Source organism: Epinephelus fuscoguttatus, linkage group LG21 (genome assembly GCF_011397635.1).
Source record: "Epinephelus fuscoguttatus linkage group LG21, E.fuscoguttatus.final_Chr_v1".
Classification (NCBI taxonomy): domain Eukaryota; kingdom Metazoa; phylum Chordata; class Actinopteri; order Perciformes; family Serranidae; genus Epinephelus; species Epinephelus fuscoguttatus.
The window spans coordinates 12,974,377-12,997,025 of NC_064772.1; the positions used below are offsets into that span (position 1 = coordinate 12,974,377).

Genomic DNA, 22,649 nt, shown 5'->3' on the forward strand with positions numbered 1-22,649 from the left:
ATTGTATGACAAGACTAGCACACTTCACCTTTGCACACCCAGACAACAGTAGCCCAATTAGCCTTAGTAGCCTAGTCACCATATACATTGAGGGGGACACGTTCCCCAATGCCCAAAATGCCTCCCAATATATAACTGAAACTGAAAAACAAAACAAAAAAAAACCTGTTCAGATCAGGTCAAGGAGCAGTGATACTATGTGATGTGCATTGTATTAAGTTGTAGGGTATGCCTGCATTTAATCAGAACACAAAATGAATTTCCACTTAGCTATAATAAAATGTTTTCCGATTAAGACTGACAGTGACTCAGTGAATACCTTACTCAGTTTTATTTGATTAATGGTAAAACAGGTCTCTGTTTACATTCAAAAGTATTTATGTGGGCAAACTGATGAAAAGTAGTCTGCTGATGACCACAGTGGATTGTTCAGTCATTGTAGAGCCAAATTAATTCAAATTTACCCATTGAACGGGTCACCTCAGCCATCATCACAACAATTGCCCCCCCTGAGAAATTTGGCAGGAGCCGCCACTGAAAATCAATGAATTCCAAAACAAAGCAAGACAGAACAACGCACTCTATTTAATTTCTCAGTACAGCAACTGATCAGTGTGGCTGCACAAATGGACTACAGTGTGAGGAAGGTTTAAGAAAATACACACAGTGAGGCCGTACCTCAAAATGAGTTAACTCAAAGTTGACACAGTTCCAAATCCCCTATCCACCGCACCAACCTGCCTCCCTAAAGTGATCTCTTCTGTTTTTTCTCCCATCAGTGCATTAGTCATGTGACTTTTAAAGTACATGGGTTATGCACAAATTACTGACTCGTGATTACAAAGGATTTGTACAAATTTTGGTGGTTTGGTTACTCCTCACAGGACAATCACTGCAGACAACAGCCAATCCAACATGTTCTCATCCTAGGTTGTGAAATACTAACGTTTCTCATGTCCCTCAGCATGTGATACAGATGCCAGTGGCCCCCTCTACACTTGGTTTCCACTTACGTATGTGACCTGTATATAGATCTGTAAATATATGGATGATGCCTCCAGCGCAAGGAAGTGCATTTCTTTACGGATAGATAGAAACCTGATAGACACTACCCATAGCCATGGGGGAGAGGCTAATTTTGTCCCATTGTTAGCCTTCCAGTAGTAGAAACAGGACCTGCCAGGTAGGTGGCACGTTTTGTGAAATAGCCAGTTAGCAGCTTGTAAGTGAAACTAACACATTTTCATACAGTCTCTCTGAAATCCACCGCAAAAGTTTTGTTTTGTTTTTTTTGTTTTTTTTTGTATGTACTCGAAAATAATATATTACGGAGGCAAATTCGATATCATTGAGATTCCAGTAGGAATGAATGGACTTCCGGAGTAATGAATGTTGACTTAGTTTTTCCATCCTTTTGTGACATGATTTCTATTTTTCAAAGGGATCGACTGAACAGGGCTGCTTATATTCAATTTTCAATTCAGTTCAATTTTATTTATAAAGCCCAATATCACAAATCACAATTTGCCTCACAGGGCTTTACAGCATATGACATCCCTCTGTCCTTATGACCCTCGCAGCGGATAAGGAAAAACTCCCCAAAAAAAACCCTTTAACGGGGAAAAAAAACGGTAGAAACCTCAGGAAGAGCAACTGAGGAGGGATCCCTCTTCCAGGACGGACAGACGTGCAATAGATGTCGTACAGAACAGATCAGCATAACAAATTAACAGTAATCCACATGACACAATGAGACAGAGAAAGAGAGAGAGAGAGAGAGAGAGAGAGATGCAGGTAATGACAGTAGCTTACAACAACATTATTGAAAGTAATAATATTATAGTTATAGTTCTGGCTACTGTGGTACAATATGTTGAAAGTATGTATTAATATCTGGCAGTATACAAGTGTGACAATAGTCATATGTGTATAATAACAGTAGAAGTATGACTAATGACTAATGATAACAGCAGCAGCAGGAGGCATCTGGCAGGACCACGGCAGCAGCACAACCACACACGTCACGCTGTCCAGGCACCGCTGCGATATGAGTTAATCTGAGAGACAGTGGAGCACAAAGGCTCCGGAGAAGAAGCCGAGTTAGTGACATCCAGAATGGCCGAGTTAGCAAGATGCAGTAATAGAATACGAGAGAGAGAGAGAGAGAGAGAGAGAGAGAGAGAGAAGGAGAGAAGGTGCCACGTATATTATAGGGGGGTCCTCCGGCAGACTAGGCCTAAATCAGCCTAACTAGGGGCTGGTACAGGGCAAGCCTGAGCCAGCCCTAATATACCCCATATGTGCATGCAATGGAAGCTTAATCAAGCCAAGCTTGAGTTAATGCAGAACTGTGTTAGTGGAACGGTTTGTGCCTTAAGTGGCATTTGACGTTAAGTCCACCTGCCCTTTTTCAATTAAGTGCAAATCCCCTTAGCAGAGTTGATGGAATATCCCCCTGGGTGAAAGTCTGTGTTTGTTTGACTCGTCCCCCCCAACCCTGTGCGGACATTCTCACTCTTTATACTACATCAGTTGCTTTATGCATCAAATATTGCCATGGATGGGTTTACATTGGAGTTAGTTAAAAGCCCAGTGTGTGTCATAGAGACACAAAAGGGTGCCAAATAAAACCCAGCAATCAAGTCATGCTAATTAGTGAGCAGCATTTTGTGTTAAAACAAAGAAATGGCATGACTACATTGTTGTTCTGATGGAAGTTATGCTGGAATATACACCGATCTGAATGTAAGTAAGTGTTGAGGGACTTTTCATTGACAGTAAATACCATCATAAGCAAATAAAATCAGATAACAGGTAGACATATCCTTAAAATATGCATGGATGGATTACTGAATGGGTCTACCAGGCATGAGGGCCCAGTGTCCAACCTGGTCTCACTCCAAAGCCGTCGAAATCCAATGGTTGGGTACTTGTGGCATCAGACACAAAGTCAAAAAGTCATCCTTTAACGTCAGCATGATACGCGGCTGATCACCGTCTAGTTTAGCTTGGTGGTGTAAGGGTGGGTTGGAGGGGTGGTAGATGGGTCCAACAAACCCCAACTTTCACCCAGGAGAGCAGTGTTTGTGTGCCCTAAGATTACAAAGCCAAACCCTGTTATTTTTTCTTAAACCTAACCACGTGCGCAAGTTCTCGAAAAGTCTATTTGCAGTGTTGTACCAAAGGGTCTGTATGTAAACGGTAAATTTCCTGTGAAAATGGAAGTATTTTGAAAGAAGACAATGTATGTAACAGGAAGAACTTGAAACGGTGGCCCAGAAGGTCAACAACCAACATGCCCCCATACCTTTCATGTTGTATGTGGACGTGGAAAGTCCATGACCAAAAGGTGGATATATGACGAGGTCAGAGTGAGAATATGTGTCAGTGTCAGGGCTTCCCCCGGCCTTCAACTGCAAAATGGCCACAAAGAGACACAAAACCTTCAAAAAGCCTGTGCGTCTTGCTCTTATAGGAGAGATGGTGGGGCCCTTTGCATATCTGTGCCCAGGGGCCCATTGTCTCATAATCCACCCATGAAAATATGATAAAATATACTTGTATAACAGCCTGATAGTTGGCTTTCTCCTGTCTGCATTTGAGGTAATGCCACTATTTTTTAGATTTAAGGTGACAATAAATGTCTTGCGTAAATAAAGGAGTAATGAAGCGTAAAGGATGTGCAGTAATTAGTTTGACAGTGCGATCTATTGTTAGTCTTCAGCAGATAATCAGTCTTGACAGCATTGACGACCACCTTGCCTTCTCCACAAGAGGGAGTCCTGACTTACAGTGTGTGTGTGTGTGTGTGTGTGTGTGTGTGTGTGTGTGTGTGTGTGTGTGTGTGTGTGTGTGTGTGAGATCCCAGCCGTGCAGGGGGTATGACTTTGTCAGCAGCTGGAGGCAGACTGACTCACAGAGAGTGTCGCACCTAAATATATCTATGTCACACACACACACACACACACACACACACACAGATGAGACCACATGCCGTCTTTTACATCTCCATGCACTCGGATGGAGTTTGTCTCATGCTGTCTTCTCTTTGATCTGTGTCTATTTATTCTCTCAGGAGTTTAACACAGATGTAAAGATGGAGACCCTCGTACTTTTTCTTTTTATATGCTTTGTTATCTCTCATTCGCTCTCTTTAAAGGAAGCACATGCTCCACCAACCTTTCCCAGACTTGGTCTATTTAATGTAATAACTACCATCAGTGTCACTGAATTTGTGTTTATATTATATTTCCAAAGGGAGTCACAGGAGCTTGGTATGCTGTGGCTATCTGCCTCTGAATTATAATTTGTCACCTCAGTGCAAGTGGAGTGTTATTTTGTCTGCTCACACCATTGAGTGCAGCAGCAGTGATGTATAATTTTTTTTAAAAAATTCAAATTATTTGATCCTAACCTTTTTGCAGTGTGTCTAACTACATTATAGCAAAACAAGACGCTGTGATGTAGATATAAATGATAGATGATAATGTGGAAAGCATCTTTTAGTTAACATATTTTGATTTAAAAACAAATATGTATGAATAAATCTACATATTTTGGTAATAGTATCATTCCCTTTCTGTGCAATTTATTTTTGTGCACAGTTTAATTTAAACATTTTTACAACTTTCTTTTTTTTTTTTTGGTAGGAAAGCAGTAGCAATCTTTTTTACTAGAATTTGGCAAGAAAGCAAAACAGTTCTTGTTTTAAACTACACAAATAATGACCTAATGACCCCTTGCTTTCAATTATGTGCTTGAGGAGTAACATACTTGGCATTGTCAACACGTGCTTCACAGATACCATACCATGATACCGCTGTTGCTTTTCATGCTGTGATCCACAGTGATATCAAGATTGACAATATAATAACCTCTTCAACAGAGTTGAGTGGAACACTCAGATGAAATGAGTATCTGGTACAGGGTAAAATGTGTCAATATCCATACAGAATCGTGCTGTGTATGACATTCTATACATGCCGTTTTATAAAGTTGTTACGCATGACAAAGGTATTAACCATGACAAAGGTGTTAACCATTACATGACCAAAAGTTCGATATACATCACTTAATAAATGATTAATCCTTTTATTTGAAGCTTATTCCTGAGGTTGTTCTGTCATTAGTTTTCCAATAACTACTAAATATCGTAATTACAAATGATTATCCATGCTTTAGTGTCCTCCCGGAACCATCTTCAAATAATCCAGAATGCTGCTGCTAGGCTGTTAACCAGGTCCAGCAGGTCAACCCACATCACTCCCATTTTAGTTTCTTTACTTTGGCTTGCCATCAGGTTAAGGATTCACTTCAAGATATTCGGTCTCACATATAGAGCCCTCCATGGTCAGGCACCTGAATACAAAGTGATCTTCGGTCCCTTCGGTCTCCTGAACAGGAAGTACTGACTGTCCTCCACTTCAGACTCAAAACAAAAGGTGATCGTACCTTTGACACAGTGGCTCCAACACGGTGTGGAAATTTTTTAAAAACAACTGAAGACCCATCTTTTTAAAATGACCTTTGTCCCACTCTAAACTGTCTAGTGCTTGTACCCTGGCGTGTTTCTTTTGGGTCCTCAGTAGCTTGTATTTACTCTATGTTTAACTTTCTTTTTGTTGCTTTGTTGATTTACGGATACAGATCATTAAGCTGGTTGACCAGATATAGATAATCCCTACTCCTCAGGTGTTATCATGTTTGTTTACATCGTGCAAATCTGAAAGTTTTAAACAGTCTGAGCTCTCTTGTATGCCCTCTAGTGGAAATCCTCTGGTAGTACATGAAGTACAGTCTGAAAAATTCTGTTTTCGATGCAACGTGGTTGAAAAGCAAGTATGTCTCCAGCCGCCCTGTTATTGGATTCATTTTGACATATAAGGTCGCATCAGATTGCCATTTAACCAAGACAAAAATATTACAAGGGACATTAGATTAATAACGTAATTATAGGTCAATTATGTTACAACATTAGTCACAGAATCATGAAAAGGGTCAAGATGAAACTCTGTTTGGCACTGAGGATCTCCAGTGGAGATTAGGTTGGAGCAATTTAATCTGCTCAAATAAAACTGACTAAACACAGGCTTTTTATATTTTGAAGATAAACTGCAGGCATTTGTGCATTTTCAGATATTATCAGACAGTTAATTTCATAAAGACAGAATGTCTCCTAGAGCAAGATAGAAATCTGATAAAAAAGGAGAAAAACCAAACAATAACCAGAACTGTGAACAGAAAGGAGACATCAATAATGTCTAGTCATGACGTCACTCCCAGTGGAAATTTTGTCTGAGTAAACAAACAGTAACTCAGAGGGGGTTTTCTGGAGGCAACCAAGGGAAAAAAAACAACAACAAAAAAACAGAAGTAAAACATGACAGCAAAAAATTCAGGATGAAAATGGAGTACGACATACTGTAATTACAAAGCTCATGTTTAGTCTGTAAGCACATTTATGCTTAGCGCAAGAGTGAGGGAGGGGCAGGATGGTACAGTATCAACAATGACTCCACATCTCATGGAGCAGCCACACCTATTAATGAACCACTGAACATAAACCTTTCAACCAGGGGTGGAAAAATAAGTAGGGGATGGTTGCAACACAGACCTTGCTGGGAAGTCCACAGGAGGTACACGAGTTACAGTAAATAAATGATTTTTCACAAAAAGTAAGTAGTAAGCATCATGCTGGCCTAGTTTTGGTGCGAGCCAGGGCAATGTTGAGAGAGACAGGAGGTACAAAAGTGACATAGTGTTGCTGATCGGTTTGCTTTGGCTGTCCTGTCCCGAGGAACTCGTATGATTTGAGTGCACATGATTGAAAAGGATTTGTTACAATTTAAACATATTATTCCAACTCAATGTTTTTCATAAGAGAAAATGGTGATTATACACTGACACAGGTTTGATGCATTGGACTCATTTTATACAATTGCAACATTAAACATGATAAACTGATTTGAGAGTAACATGGTTATTTGCTTGGAGGACAGACTGAAGCATTGATGAGCTTTATGTGCCAGAAATATTAAATACTTACTTATTTTGTGGTTGATTTATCCAGTTGTTACTTTTGTCCCACACCTGTGTTTCTCTCCTCCTGACAGAAAGAGGCAAAAGCAATGGGAAAACTACTGAAAGTTGGTGCAATTAACATCTCACCACACACTATACACACTCTACACCTCAGGGTAGGATAACCTGTGTAGGGATCCTTCTCCGTGCCTCCCAGGAGAGGAGCTCTGTGGAACCTTTTAGCTGTTAGCTCCTTAGACTAGGGGCTAATAAAATGAATTAAAATTATTACTTTGAGTCTTCATGCAATTATTTAATTAACTTAAATTGAGCTAACAGTGAAAATAAACTGACCAAATTAAGAGGTGTAAACAAAAATTAATGAACAAAGTTGATCATTTTGAGATCTGAAAACTAATTAGAATTTCCCAAAGGGTTATCCAAGATTGGAGGCATTTTTGACATGTTATTGCAAGTGAAGGACGCCACGAGTGAATATCTCAATCTGGGGGTCACTCCAAAGTTAGTGCATCTTACCCCGAGATAGCAACTCTCAAAAGATAGATCTCACGTGTGCATCGGGTCCTTCAAACAATCAGGTCAGATGAAAGGGTTCTCCTCTGCCCCTGTCCTCTTCCCATAGCCGATATTGGATAGTCTCAGGGCTCATACATCGCCTTCAGGTCAGGGAATTGACACTGGACAGCAAATCTCGCCAAACTGACTCCCTGAGGGTTATGAGCCTGCTAGCACAGACCGTTTGATACGTGAGTGCTGGGCGGCAGATTTAAGACCGTGCTGTCACTGGCTTCTGAGAGACTTGTTTTAAAGTCATGCCTGTCAATGATGTAAGGAGCCACCACACTTCACAGTAGCAATGCTCAACATTTCTAAAAAATAGTTGTTGTACGTTGTTAATAAAATAATGTTACTCTAAATAATTGCACCTCTGTGCGAAGACAGAAATACTAAAAAGTTTCTTCCCATCCCTCCCCAAAGTATACTTAAAGTGCCAAAAGTAAAAGCAGTCATGCATCAGAAATGGCCAATTACAGAGTGTTTTTGGATTATAATTATTGATGCATTAACCATTTTATTCATATTCATCAGCTGTTTCAGAGCATTTTTTCCATCCTGCCAGAGGCACATATTGGTTCAGCTTTTTGAGGAGCTGAACAAAAGTTGCTCCCCAGAATCTTGAAGTATTTTCAAACTTTTTATCTTTCGTTGTTTAGAAGGTCATAAGTTGTCAGATTTGACTTTTTTAAACATCTATATCTCAACCGCCTAAAAGGTTGGGTTGGCATTTCCAGGACTGCACAACCTTTAGCTCAGATAATGGAATGGAAGACTCCCCGTCTAAAAACTTATATTGATCTTAACTTAACTTACTCTACTTCCTCTTACTTGTCTTTGTGTTTATTTTATAGTGTTTTCAATTTAAACTTAATGTAATAGGTTGATGAACAAAAAACCTGTTAAAATCCATTTGGGCCTGAATTTCTTTCAGTCATAGTCCTCCTATCTACAGATGCTCCTTGCTCCTAACATTGCAGTACAATTCTATTGAAGCTGATCGGGTAAATACCGACAAATGTATGTCTTATGTTTTATAAATGTTTCCAACTCTACATCCTGCTGTATTGTAAAAAGCACCAAACCTGTATAAATGTAAAGCTACCTTAGCAATTAATCAATCGTCGGTGACTATTTCATCTTCTGGGTGCTCCTTACCTCTCACTGTAACACCAGTAAAAACAAAAAGCATAATCTTTCTTAATCCTCCAAACCAAATCCTCACCTTGTCACCACATCTCTTGTTTTTGTTTCAGTAACATTTCTGCGAGAAGAAGCTACAGCAACTGAAAATTCTTTTAAAGGTAGCAAAAGTTTTCTGTAACCATTTAAGCACTGAGAGCTTCCCTCTGGACCTCTGAATAGCTGCTGCTGTTGATGTGTTTGAGAGCTCAGATCAATTAAGTCCAGCCTCTGCTCCCTGTGACGCTCCTCATGTTGTGTGTATTTGGAGCTGGGGAAAACCAGCTCAGTGAAAGATGAAGCTAGGAGAGTAAGACTCTACTTTGTTTATTGCTAATAAGGAATGTGAAAGTACGTCATGCTGATGGGACCAGGCCCCCAGGAAGTACGCCATGCTTTGAAGCCAATATTGCTTGTGGCCAGACAGTGCAATTGCATCCGTCACATGATGCCCAGTGGCTCCATAACATTTTTTCCCATTGAATTACATAGTGAAAGAGACTATATCAGAGGATGCACTTTTTCAGCATCACAAGCCCTACAAAATGACTCGTTTCACAATCAGAATTTGATCCATTTAGTCCAATAAAATTTGGAAAGCCTGGGAAAGCCGCTTAATTGAATAATTTTATCCCCATTCAAGTTAGCAAAGTGCTAAACTGGAAGTAGCCTCTTCAGCTGGCAAAAGTCTCAAGTGCATGTGCTTTATGGGCCATGCAGTGCGTAAAAAATGCAGATTTTATAATCAGTCTTAGCTTTATGCGCCACTTCATAGGAGTAAACAGGGTCCCACCATCAACGTTGCATCCAGTTCTCTTTATACATCTTTGGTTGGGAAAGGGGCATCATTCTATGAGTAATGTACTGTTATCTGTGCTTGCTACAGTGGTTACCTACTTACCTTTTGTATTTTGTTTAGTATAAATGGCTAATTCAGTTAAAAGAGGAGTGCACCTTTGCGAGTATGACTGTACTTTCACGGATTGCAGCCTTGTGAATTAGCAGATGTTGCACCCAGCCACTGCAAAACTGTTCATGAGCTTCTGGGGATTTCTGTTTTTTACACTTATGCAAAGTGTATGCAGAAATGACAACTCCAACCTTGGACTGCCATTATGGGTGTATTTTGTTTAAGTTTGTCCAAATGACATCGCTTGACCACTGTAGCAAGGGCAGGTTATAGAGCCGGTCTCTGACAAGATGGTGCCCGTGCTTCTAATTTAATACAGCCTCACATCAACTCCACATTCCTTATAATGTAATTATGAGCATGTTAACAAGCTTAATTAAGATGGTGATCATAGTAAACATTTCGCCTACTTGGGGTCAAAGTGTTAGCAATGTCATTGTGATGTTCGCATTTAGCTTAAAGTGCTGCTGTGGTCAATGATGACTGTATATAAAGACAGATTACATGTCTTTCCCACTGTACAAAAATGAAGCCAAAATACCCCAAATACGGCCGCTGCCATCTTGCAATGGTGACATCATTTGGAGCCAGAGTCTGCAAAGCTATCTTCATAGTATCGAGTTCCCGCTGTTCGACCATCCGCGATTAGCCCCTTTTTATACCATCAAATAACTAGTTATAACCAAACTTATCAGAAGCATGAACACTTGGACATACATCAACATGGTATAAACAGCCTAAACGACAGAGGCCATCTTCAGGAAAAAATTATTTGACATGTGGCCTATGTCCCATCAGCTCATAGAGGAGACAATCAAAATGTTTTGGCTTTACTTTTGGGAAGCTGTCACCTCATCCATCTTTATATACAGTGTATGGTGCCTAAGTACAGGCTCACTGAGGTTGTCGACTCTTTGTACTCTTCAATCTGTCACTTGTGAGTCCTCAGATTTCATTGAAGTGCAGTATCAAATAACTGGAATACCCTTTAACTTCTTTATATGTCAGAAAAGTCTAATATCTAAACACCCACAGAATGCAGTAGTCAGTTTTCACTTTGCATCTGTGGGAGTAAAATGTCAAGATTCAGTAAATGAAATGCAAAAACAGCTTTCTAGAGCTCTTTATTAGAACATTCAAAATGAAAAAAAAAAACTTTACACAATCCATCACTGACAAAAAGCAACAAAACAATAAAAAACGTGAGATGCATAGATACAGAAGCAAAGCTGAGCATTGAGAAGGTATTACACATTCGAGTGGTTTGAGGAGGTGGAAACTGGAAAGCAACAGGTCTAAATTAGCTAAAGAAATGAAAACATTGCTGGAAGACCCTCGGCTCTCTGAGCTTGCTCCTACAGCTGCAAGCTATGTGTGGATGTACGTGCATGTACTTGCTCATTGGGTCCATAGACTTCTCTTATGTCCCATATCAGGTCCAGGAAGGACTTCCTGCGCGCTGCATGAGGCGGTCAACGGCTAAGCTACAGGAACGCACGGGACTGTGTATTCATGTCCATCTGCATGCATGTGTGTGTTGTCATGTTTATTTCTTGCGGTAGTCATCTGCATAGGCTCTGTGATCATCCTGGTCAGGGTACTGGTCTCCGTAGCGCCTCAGTATGTCCTGGAGGCTGGGCATACCCTGCGAGAGTGGCTGATAGGACATGTGAGGCTCCTCCTGGCCGCTCTGGTAGGGCTCTGCCTCATACTGCTCCTGTTCCTGCTCTGCATGGTGCTCACTCTCTGCTGCCCCCTGGTTGTGGTCCTCCTCTGCATGATGCTCAGGCTGAGCCTCGGGCTGAGGCTCGTAGCGGCGAAGGCGGCAGTCTCGGTCGTACTCAGGGTCACAGTGTGGGTTGGAAGGCTCCAAGACTCCATTTCGGGTGCCATCAGCATTCAGGTGGGGCTCGTAGGCCTCTGCAGAGTAGGGGATGCGACGGTGAACTCCAGAGCGAGGCTCAGTGGGTTTCACAGGGTAGCATTCACGATCGTAGCCAATGAAGCAGTCATAGCCCTCCTTGGTTTTTCCTGGGGGGCCCAGAGGGTGGTGCTCCTCTTGAGCTGGCTCTTCATAACTGGGATTGGAAAAAGGGAACTGCTGCCTGGGGGTGGGAGGACCATGGCGATGCATAGCAGACGCTGCCTCATGGATTGCAGAGAACGGATCATTGGGGTTGAACTCTGGAGCAGCCTCCATGCGTGGAGCAGCCCCCATGCGTGGAGCATATGGGTCATTACCCTGAGCTTGGGCCATGAATTGGCGCAGCATGGCATATGGGTCATTAGCTGGCGGGGCAGATGGAGCGCTAGCCTGGCGATACATAGCATAGGGGTCATTAGCTTGAGGGGCAGATGGATCGCTAGCCTGGCGATACATAGCATAGGGGTCATTAGCTGGAGGGGCAGATGGAGCGCTAGCCTGGCGATACATAGCATAGGGGTCAGTAACTCTGTTAGCATTAGCATAAGCATCCCTGAACATGGCATAGGGGTCGTTATTCTGCGCAGCAGGAGGGGCGGCACGAATGGCAGCAGCCTCCTCTTTTTCCTCACTTTTGTACGCCTCTGGGGGAGTAGCAAATCTGGTGGCAGTAAGAGGGTTGCAGCCTTCCTCAAAAAGAGGGTTGCAGGATCCAGGGCCAGCAGCTGCAGGGGGGTTAGGGGTACGAGGCGCCTGGAGGAACACATCACATTAGAAACACCATGAACATGATAATCACGGCACAGACACAGATTAAATATAAACAATGAGAGGATGTTAAAACTACAATAAAATAAAGCATACCACAAGGGAGGCAGCATGGGCACAAAGGGGATCCCGTGGATCACAGTTGGGGTACTGCAGGTAGAGACCAGAGGGGGCTTTCTGCACCAGTTTAGGTTTGCAGCTGGGGTCCTTTTTGGGGTCACAGCCCAGGTGGGCGTAGGAAGGCAGGGGTCCAGCAGAGGGTGCATACCCATAGGCTGCTCTCAGGTGGTACTGCAGACACTCCACGTCATCAGAGGAGCAGATACGCAACAGCTCGGCCTTCTGCTCCTAAAGTATAAAAAACAGAGGCAGAGATGGAAGCATGACGTTTTTATGTGATATATTATGTTTGAGTTTATTTTGATAGGATATGTGTTGGATTTTGTAGAAACTTTAAGACAAGTAAGGGTGAAAACTGTGCAGTTAAGGTTGTTTCCTGCCTTTCATTATCAGTATTGCCATATTGTTTCAACTGGAGGAGAGACGCTGCAACAGTGTCCTCTTTACCACAGGGGGGACCAAAGTTAAAAATTTGCAAATCCGATACATGATGGTTCTTAGATATAAGTCTTCGGTACAGGTACAAAACTGCAACAGCGTAAGGTTAAGTAAATTGCCAAATTTTGTATATTAAATATATGAAATTACCTAAAATATCTGAAAGCATACCTTGGAAAGGAAAGGCACTGCAGATGGAGCATAGTAATAATATCCAGATTGTGGGTCCTTTGCTGGAGCAGCAGAGCGGACATAAAGAGGGGCTGGGGCCTTCACTGGTGCCGGGGCAGGGGCGGCAGCCGGGAGCACCAGGGGCAGGTAGGGGCTCTTGCCTTGGACCAAAGCAGCATACAGGCAGTAGGGGTCCTTGGTGGGATCACAGGTTTTCACTGGTGCAGGTTTTGGGGCCTCTGGCTTAGGTTTGGGCCTGCTGGTGGAGGAAGACACGCAGTTAGGGTCATCAGAATCAGCACAGGACTTGTAGATCTCCCCCAGGTGTCGCAAGTAGGCCTTGTAGGAGCGACGTCCCTCAGCACGGTTCTTGTTCTGGAGGTAGGCCAGGTAGATGCGGTCCATCTCCTGAATCTGTGAGGGGAGAAAGAGTTCAGAGGTGAGCTGTTCATGAGACAACCTCTGCAGCTGAAAAATGAAGCCGACAAGGAAGTGCCAAAAACTGCACTTCCTTTAATGGCCACTTAAGGCTGGCTCCAGGAGCAAGTCAATCCCAATAGACCCCCGTGTTACAACAGAAATTAACATGTTTACAGCCTGGTACAAAAAACAGTTTTGGTTTCTATAGCTAACTTCAACATTCATGATAACTGTATGGAGGAGTGATTTTATTCCCTTGTAATGTTGTTAAGGATTACAGTTATGCGTAATTAATGGTGGTGCTGAGTGACAGGTGGGTGCCATCTGTTACCACCTGTCGCTACCACTGGTTAGGTCATCCAACCATGGCCAATCCCAGATTTACAGAGCATAGCCGTAGCTGTTGCTGTTTAAGTGTGTTTTCAGTTTGTGAAAGTTAACTGTAGTGTATTGGTTGCCTAAAAAAGTCTTGTTCAGCATTTGGTTGTGATAAAAGACCCTCTGATGTGTCAAATATTCAGTTATTCCAGTATATATACTTTTTTTTTTTTTATGTTTTTAGGCCTTCTTTTGCTAGCAAAAATTAGCATTAGCATTATCATGGTTAATCATTCCCTTTAAATGCAGCATGCTAACCAGGCTAGCAGCACCTAATTTTGAACTGTTTACAACACTTCCACCTAAAATAAACTGGTTTGGAACCTAGAAAATTGTTTTCCTGCAGGAACAAAAAAAAAAAACAGTTTTTTCTTGACCTGATGTGCAAGCTGTGACAACATCAGTGGGCGTGTCATGTTCTACAGGTTGAAAAGAGTCCTGCATGTAATAGTTTTCTACATCTTCTTATCATTAACAGTTGGTCCATGCTTTTTTCGGGATAAAAACAATTATCTGTCATAACAGAACAAAAGCTCACAGGTGATCAGTGCAATCTGCCATCTTGCTATTACTGTTTACTTCCATTGTGGGTCATGCAATATGCTTCACTGATGCCACATCCTTGATTACAATGGTTCTGCTCAAAACTGGTGGAACCGCAGGCTGATTTGCTAGTTAGCACCAGGCTCCAAGAGTCCTAAATAGAAGTGTTTCAAGAACCAGAGCTAGTTTGGTGGGCAGGGGTATGAGAGCAGTGAGGCTGAACCAAAACAGCAGAGTTGTGGGCCGTAAAAAACAAAACAAGGAGCTTAAAGATGCTAAAACAGAAGAATGATAAATCTCTGTAACTTTAATCAGTAAAAGTGACGTCCTTCACATTACATTTAATTATCTTACTTACTGTTAATATATAAATATTGATAGCAGCATTAAACATTGTGAAATGTTTTTATTGGAATCCATTGTAGCATCGCTGAAACGGGAAATCATTTTGATTCATACTAAGATAAGGTTTACTGTCACTTAAAACTTTTTTGTGGATGTGTGCACTCACTGCCTCCTGGTTGCCGTTGTCGGTGAAGTACTTGTACCAGTTCCAGAAGTCAGAGTGCTGCTTGTACCAGCTGATGTTCCTGCGGTTGCGGATCAGCCTCCTGTGTGACTCTGCAGCAGCCGCTGTCTTGCGGATACTTTCTCCCACTGAGGGCAGAAAGACACAGCTGATCCCTGAGGCTTTTGTACTCACTTGGACATCAAGTTCAAGGACGTTCTAGTGACTTTTAAAGTTTATAACATGATATTCAAGGCTTAAGACTTGTTATATTTTGGGGGTCACTTAGCCCTCGTTTGTTTATACTTGCCAATACATCACATTAGATATCTCAGGGTTAAGTGTTGCTGCTACATTAAAGCAAGGTGAGGTGATAAATTTGGGTGTCACTCTGTAATCAGAAAGTACTTAAACAGATGCATTTTTCAACTTTATGGCTTTACAGCCTCTGCAAATTGCTACTGTGTACTTTTTAGGAACAAACAGCAATGTGCAAATATGTACCATGGTAAAGAAAATCACATATTTACCATCTCCTTTTGGCTTTTGCACAATTGGTCCCGCAGACAAGAATGCTACAAACACACAGAAAAGCAAAAACAGATGGAAAATTTGAGAAGCTGCTGGAGTCAAGATTAAGTCCTGGAAATTGCTTATTATATGTTTAAAGGTCTATGTTGACCTTTAATGTGTCTGCAATATATAAGTGATGATACAGTATATGATATTAAACCTCAAACACTTACAGGCAGACATTATTCATTAAATAGGGCAGGGGTAATTGGCTGTGCCCAAGGCAACTGCGGCCCTTTGTAGATTTTATAGGTGAGTCTGTAACATCAAACCTCACGCTGTGTTTTCAAAGAGCTGTGTGTGCACATATATGTGTGCGTATGTGCATTGTTGACCCCACGCAGCTGAGGGAACAGCAGATTCAGCTCTGCTCCGGGTCGCTTTCATCTCCACGGGGAAAAGGTGTTAATGCATCACAGAAGGAGAGGAAGAGGAGAGGGAGGAAGAACAACAGAGGGGAACAGATGACAGGTTTAAAAGAGAGATCCAGTGGGGATAATTCAGGGTTATGCGACGCGTGTCGGCAGAGGAAAAACATCAATCTCCTGATTTTATAAAAAAGAGTTTTGATAAGCTTTGATGGGAGTAATCAGGAAGATGGGATGCGCACTGTAGCGTGGAAGGTGACACATGGAGGGGAACATGTAAAGGTATGAATTTGCAGAGAGAAACTGACTAAGGAAAAGAAGGTGAAGGTGACCCGAGGTGATGAAGCGATGTGGAGGAGGAGGAGGAGGAGGAGGAAGAGGAGGGTGGGCTAAATGATGCTGTCTCAGTGTATCCGCTGTATTGTTTTTTATGAGCCTGTAAAAAACTGGCTGGCACATCTGGAAACAGCAGAGCTTTAAGAGGACGGAGGAGGTGATGCTGACAGGTACTAATTTTTTACAGGACCAGGACTGATGAAAGAAACTCCTCCTCCTACTACTCCCTTTTTCCACCTTTTAACCATCAAACGCTGCCATTTTAAAAACCATTTTTAAAGGAAAGATGAGACTTGCCCTGGTGTAAATCTGCCAATCACGTCGAGAGCAAACTGGAAACAGGTGGTGGAGGAGCAACCTCTCTCTTAATGTCAATACATTACAGATGATATATGAACACCAAAGGCTATGTTACATGATATACATGAAGCACAGTTGAGTTACAGTCGCTCTTTGTGAGTGTGGTGATGACATGTGTCCATGTCCATGAACTGGTGAAGGGCAGGAACCCTATATGCAGTCCAACTAACCCTTTAGCCTTGAAATGTAGATTGTGAAGCTATAACTCGTATAAAATTTATGTCTGAAGAGTTTTAAAGAGGCAGAAGAACAAAATACAGTCTGTAAAACATTAAGCGAATCATTTTATGGGTGACCATAAAGAAATAGAATTGGCTAAAACCATTAAAGGAAAGTAACAAAGTCCATTTATTCAAGCAGAGATTTGACTTCAGTATTGTCATTTTATGCTACGTTATATTTCAACTCCAGTACATTTCCCAAGGCAAATATTGTGCTTTTTTTATTTGAGACCTCTAGTTAGTTTGAGGATCAAGGTTTTATATACAAAATAACATGATCTGCCTGTAAAATATCCTGCATTGTTATAGATTAGCATGATGTAAAGTACACATTTACAACATTTACTTTAAATCAACTACCTACAACATGATGCCTACACTGCCTGCATGCTGCCCTATGAGTACTTTACTTCAAGTACATTTTGCTGCCAGTACTCTTCTGCTTTTCAATCAGTTGGGTTTTCAGAGCTGCACTGTACAGATTTGAGATTTGAGTCCAAGAAAACTTAAAATAATGACACATAATCAGACAGATTTTGTCACCATGCATCTTATGGTATGATGAGTTTCATCAACACCATTATCATCACCAATCACTTATCATTTTTGAATAATGTGAAAGTATTCTTTTGGATGTATCAAAATGGAGTTTTTCATTTAAAAAAACACATAACATAAGAAGCCTTTAAAATGAAGTACCATAATTTGGGGATTTTATCAGATTGTGGTTTGTTGTCTTGAAGAAAAAAGCTCTAAATTAGGACCAGTTACTGCTGTGTCTCTGCTAACATCTGGAGATAATAGCTGATGTTTTTCATCAATGTATCCCTGTGATCATCAGGACTCAAATGATTCAGCTGGTTATTTGGAATATTCCTCACCTGATTAATCATTCATTTAGTATTATAATCAGTAAAATACCTGCCACGTAGAGATCTCGAGACTGTAATCCATGCCTTTATTAACACACGACTGGATTACTGTAACTCACTGTATTTTGGCCTGGACCACTCACACTTGCACCGCCTGCAGCTGGTACAAAATGCAGCTGCCCGTCTCCTCACTGGCCAACGTAAACGTGACCACATATCCCCTGTCCTAGTTTAGCTGCACTGGCTCCCGGTTGCTTTCAGAATAGATTTTAAAATTTTATTGTTTGTTTTTAAAGCTCTTAATGGCCTAGCCCCCGAGTACTTGACGGAGCTCGTTCGTATTCATGCCCCTGCCAAAACACTGAGATCCTCAAATCAGCTGCTACTGGTCACCCCCAAAATGAGGCTAAAAACCAAAGGTGACTGAACCTTTGTGGCGGCGGCCCTAGGCTCTGGAACAACCTGCCCTGGCACATCCGCTCTGCAGGATCGATTGAGGTTTTTAAATCCTCCTTAATAACACACCTCTTCACCCCGGCTTTTAATCGAGCTTAAGTGGACATCTGGCAAAATCTTAATTTAATTTTAATTTGTTTTATTCTATTTTATTCTATTCTATTTTATTGCACTGTGTTTATGTATTTTAGTATTTATTTTAGTTGCGGCATTGTATGGGTTACTTTTAACATCTGTGCTGCTTTTAATCTGTACAGCACTTTGGTCAACCCTGGTTGTTTTAAATGTCCTCTATAAATAAAGTTTGAGTTGAGTTGAGTTAAAATCTGAAAGATGTTTTTCTGTATTTTTCTAATTTTTTTGTTGATATTAGAGGCAAGAAATGTTTGCAACAACTTAGTGTTGTCTCTGTTCCTAGTCATTATTATCCATTGTTATAAATTAAACTGGGGCGTCAGTGGCTTAGTGGTAGAGCAGTTGCGGCTGTGTTGCCGCAGCGGCCTGGGTTCGACTCCAGCCTGTGGCCCTTTGCTGCATGTCTCTCCCTTAATCTCTCCCCCTTTCACACTTCACTGTCCTATCAATTAAAGACAAAATGCCCTAAAAAATATCTTTAAAATGAATAAATTAAACTGAAACAAGTAATTAATTAACCAATTAGGCGATCAGCAGAAAATGAATCTGCAACAACTCTGGTAATTGTTTAATTGACGTGAAGAAGAATGTCAACCACTCTCAGCTTCACTAATGTGAAAAAAGATTTTGGGGTGGCGGTGGCTGGAGTGTTGGTCGAACAAAACAAGACATTTGGGCATCTTGGACTTGCTGAGGGCATTTTATATTATTAGCTGCAGCCTAAATTAATCCACCCGACATTATACTAAATACTTTACCACTTTCTGCACTGACAACTTTTACTTTTGATGCTCAAAGTAAATTTTGCTGATAAAACTTACAAGCTTTTACTTAGTAACACTTTCAAAACTTTACTTGGAACAGAGGATATTTGCAGTGTGGTATTGCTTCTTTTCCTTAAGTAAATGATCTGAGTGCTTCTTCCAGTGCTGGTGATTATATAACATTTAGACAGCCCTGGCTCACCATGTATAGCCTATAGATACTATATGCTGCCATAGTAACTGTCTAGATGGTGACAGATATTTCACATACTGACCTTGTTATGTCAGATCCCCACTGTGTACTCACCAGGCAATATAATCACAGCCAGCAGAGCTGTGACAGACACACCCAAGAAACTGGTTCTCCTCCTTCCAGACATGGCTTCACCTCCTCCTCTCCTGCCGAAGACACTGACATTCAAAATGATGCTTTAGACCCCAAACTTCCTGGTCCATCATTTTTGTATCTTAAACTATTAACACAATTTTCATTGTTTGGCTTGGTTTTTTTTTCCCTTTTTTTTTTTTTGGTGACATCAACTTTTTGTAGGCATCGTAATACCCTAAAAATAATGGAAAAGCTACATATTCCATAAACAGCTGTGTATGTTCAGATATTTTAGGTTAGGGTTCACCCAGCCAAGGCTATTCTCACTGATTCCCTATATGGCTCCATTTTCAAAGCAGATCTTCTCAGACCAAGGGTCCAAAAGATGTTTGGTTGTCTGTCAGTGTTAGACTTTTACCCCAATTGCAACATGAGACCCCAGACCTGTGCTAGTTTCCACCTGCAGAGCTGGTGAAGTGACCCCTGCAGCTTGGAAGTGAACTCTGATCTGGAGGCTTTAAACTAACATGTTGCCACAAGGTTTCCTGAAGCTACTGGTTTTGTCATCGTAAAACAGAACCGGATGTGGGTGTCAAACTTGACTTCAACCTGAACTTGGGTCTCTGGTAAGTACCTAAAAGTGCAGAAGAGCAGAATCACCACAGTGTCTTACCTGTAGTTATCCTATCGGCGTGCCTGTCTGCAGATCCAGATGCGGACTCGAAGCTGAGGACCCGATGACTCAGTCCACCTGGGCTCAAACACAAAGTGTGTGTTTGTGTGTGTGTTGGGCGTATGATAAAGGCTCCTGGTGCACCCTGTCCCTGTGGCCCCTCTGACAGACTGCCCTCATGAACGAGTCTGGCAAGGTTTTAAACCAAGCCCGTTCATTAGCACCCGCACAGAAAAACACATGCAGGGACCACCTGAGGGGGTCAAGGGCCACCTCAACAAGACGCCCGATTGGTTAGATGTTTCAGAAAGTTTCAGCCAATTGGAGGCACCATAATTAAAGACAGGAAAAGAGGGAAGGTGGGAGGGCTGGAAGCGGAGATGGAGACGTGGAGAGATGGGGTATGAGAAGATGTATCCTGTGGTGTTTTTTAATTTAACATGATTGTTAATTAATTCTGTGAGTCATATTTAGGGTTGGAGATCAGACACTAAACTCCGGATCTTCTTCTTTTGGATGCAACAATCACTCCAAAGCAAGAAAAACAAACAAAGACAGAAGAAAGTAAACATCAGGAAATAATGAAGGGGAGCTGAGGTGCCACATAAGCACTTCTCAGAGACCCTCAGTGAGGGCCAAACCACAGCTTCTGTCTAAACCTGAACACACACACACACACACACACACACACACACACACACACACACACACACAGGGACAGCTGGTCTACACATGAGGAATTTGATAATCTACAGTTTCCTCCTCAGTTTAACTGTGTTCAGGCATGCCAGCCTTGTAACACACACACACGCATACACATACAGTCTAGTGGTACTCTGAAGGAGCCATATAGCTGTGATGTGTGATGCAATATCAACACATCTGACTTGGATAAGCCTATAATTTCTTTATAACACTCAGTGGTCTTATGAGGTTTTTGCCCAGGCAGCTTCTGAAGAGGTTTTATTAAATTTATGGAGATATTGAGATCTGCTTTTTCACACCAAAAGTGATTTTAACCCAAAGTCAGTCATGTTTGTTGAGGACAAAATTAGATTTAAATTTTATCTTGGTACAGTTTAGAGAGAGGATACACTTTTCTATTATTTTTGGACATACTTTATTTGGAGAATAGCCACTATGTGAGCAATGGCTCTTATAGGGAAGACATCGAGACTACATTTCTGTGAGACAGTCAAACTATTTGGTGTAATATTGGAGCTGCTCTTTAAAGGTTGAGCTTGGTCCAAGAGGTCATCCCTGGGGTTTTAAAGGGAAGCCAATGTAAAGTGCCATAAACATGCATTCTTTCTAATGGCCAGCAGGGGCGACTCCAGTGGTTGCAAAAAGAAATCTGATGTTTATGAGTCGATGAGAAAATAAGCCTACTTCTCACTTGATTTATGACCTTTATGGCTTCAATCACTAGTTTCTAGTCTTTTTAATACAACATAATATTCATTTTGTACGTTATGGTCCTATTAATTTCATTCATTCATTCATTTTCCTTACCGCTTATCCTGTTGGGGGTCGTGGGGGGCTGGAGCCTATCCCAGCTGACATTGGGCGAGAGGCAGGGTACACCCTGGACAGATCACCAGACTATCACAGTTCTGACACATAGAGACAGACAACCATTCACACTCACATTCACACCTACGGACAATTTAGAGGCTCCCCCACCCCGGGTTTAAGCCCCCCAATCCAGGTTCAAACCAGGAACCCTCTTACTGTGCGGCGACAATGCTACCACTGCACCACATTATGGTCCCATTGTAAGTAAAATAGAGGATAAAGCAGGGTATTCTTTAGGGCGAGGCTACCTTGTGATTGACAAGTCTCTATCACAGCAGTGTCCTTGGGTTCTCTATCAGCTCCACCCTCATACTGTGTATGGCTTGTCCCCTTAATTGCAATTAAGTGTTTGTGTTTTTGTCTATGCCGTTAAATATTTATGACTAAAAAAGCAACAGTTACCAGTTTTGAAAAGTTTATTATATCTCAAGTACTTCAGGAGTACGCAGGTGTGTAATCTCATCTTGATTCGAATATAGCTAGATTCTGACTGGTGCACAGATATCACCAGTTTTACCACCCAAGCCACGCCCACTCTAAACCAGTAAGAGGAGCATAGGCAAAAACAAAAGTTATCATTTGTGTTCATGTGGGTATCTGTTGCTCATAGAAAGAAGCTGGTTGAGAAAATGTTTTAAGGCCCGATAAGTTCTATGAGTGCTACAGGACACAATGTGTTTCCAACTTTGTGGCACCAGTTTGAGGAAGGCTGTTTCCAGGATTAATGTTACAATAACTCGGTGCATGTAGCCAGCTTCATAGAGTAAGTTTTCCCAGTTAGGTGTGGTGGAACTTGACTGGTCTGCACCTCAACCACGTCCAACAACCTTGGGATGAACTCACTAATACTCTCATGGCTGAATGGGTGCAAATCTCTTTAGCCAGGCTCCTAAATCTTGCAGAAAACCGTCAGAGGATAATAATTACAATAATGAGGCAAACATACTTTTGGCTCTGGACTAGCTTCTTCTGTTATCACCTGCTTTGATCAGCCCTCTCTCTGTCTGTCATTGTGGTAAACTCAGCAATA

At 41.7% G+C, this 22,649-nt stretch overlaps 1 protein-coding gene across 1 annotated transcript; it reads right to left on the minus strand.

Annotated features, from left to right (window-relative positions):
* Positions 1 to 11,103: 11,103 nt before the first annotated feature.
* On the minus strand, positions 11,104 to 19,423 carry and1 (actinodin1). Its single transcript, XM_049566078.1, has 7 exons — positions 19,351 to 19,423; positions 15,489 to 15,533; positions 14,962 to 15,107; positions 13,110 to 13,523; positions 12,477 to 12,728; positions 12,156 to 12,365; positions 11,104 to 11,834 (listed from the first exon to the last, which is right to left on the minus strand). The coding sequence occupies exons 1-7, from the start codon at positions 19,421 to 19,423 to the stop codon at positions 11,235 to 11,237; spliced, it is 1,740 nt and encodes a 579-aa protein (XP_049422035.1). The 3' UTR covers positions 11,104 to 11,234.
* Between the last annotated feature and the right edge of the window lie 3,226 nt (positions 19,424 to 22,649).

Coding starts and splice junctions, on each gene's coding strand:
- and1 (XM_049566078.1), bottom strand. CDS start 19,423: ATGTCTGGAAGGAGGAGAACCAGTTTCTTGGGTGTGTCTGTCACAGCT. Junction 12,729..13,109: donor CAGTGCCTTTCCTTTCCAAG/GTATGCTTTCAG, acceptor TTTATACTTTAG/GAGCAGAAGGCCGAGCTGTT. Junction 11,835..12,155: donor CCATGTTCAGGGATGCTTAT/GCTAATGCTAAC, acceptor GCAATCCATGAG/GCAGCGTCTGCTATGCATCG.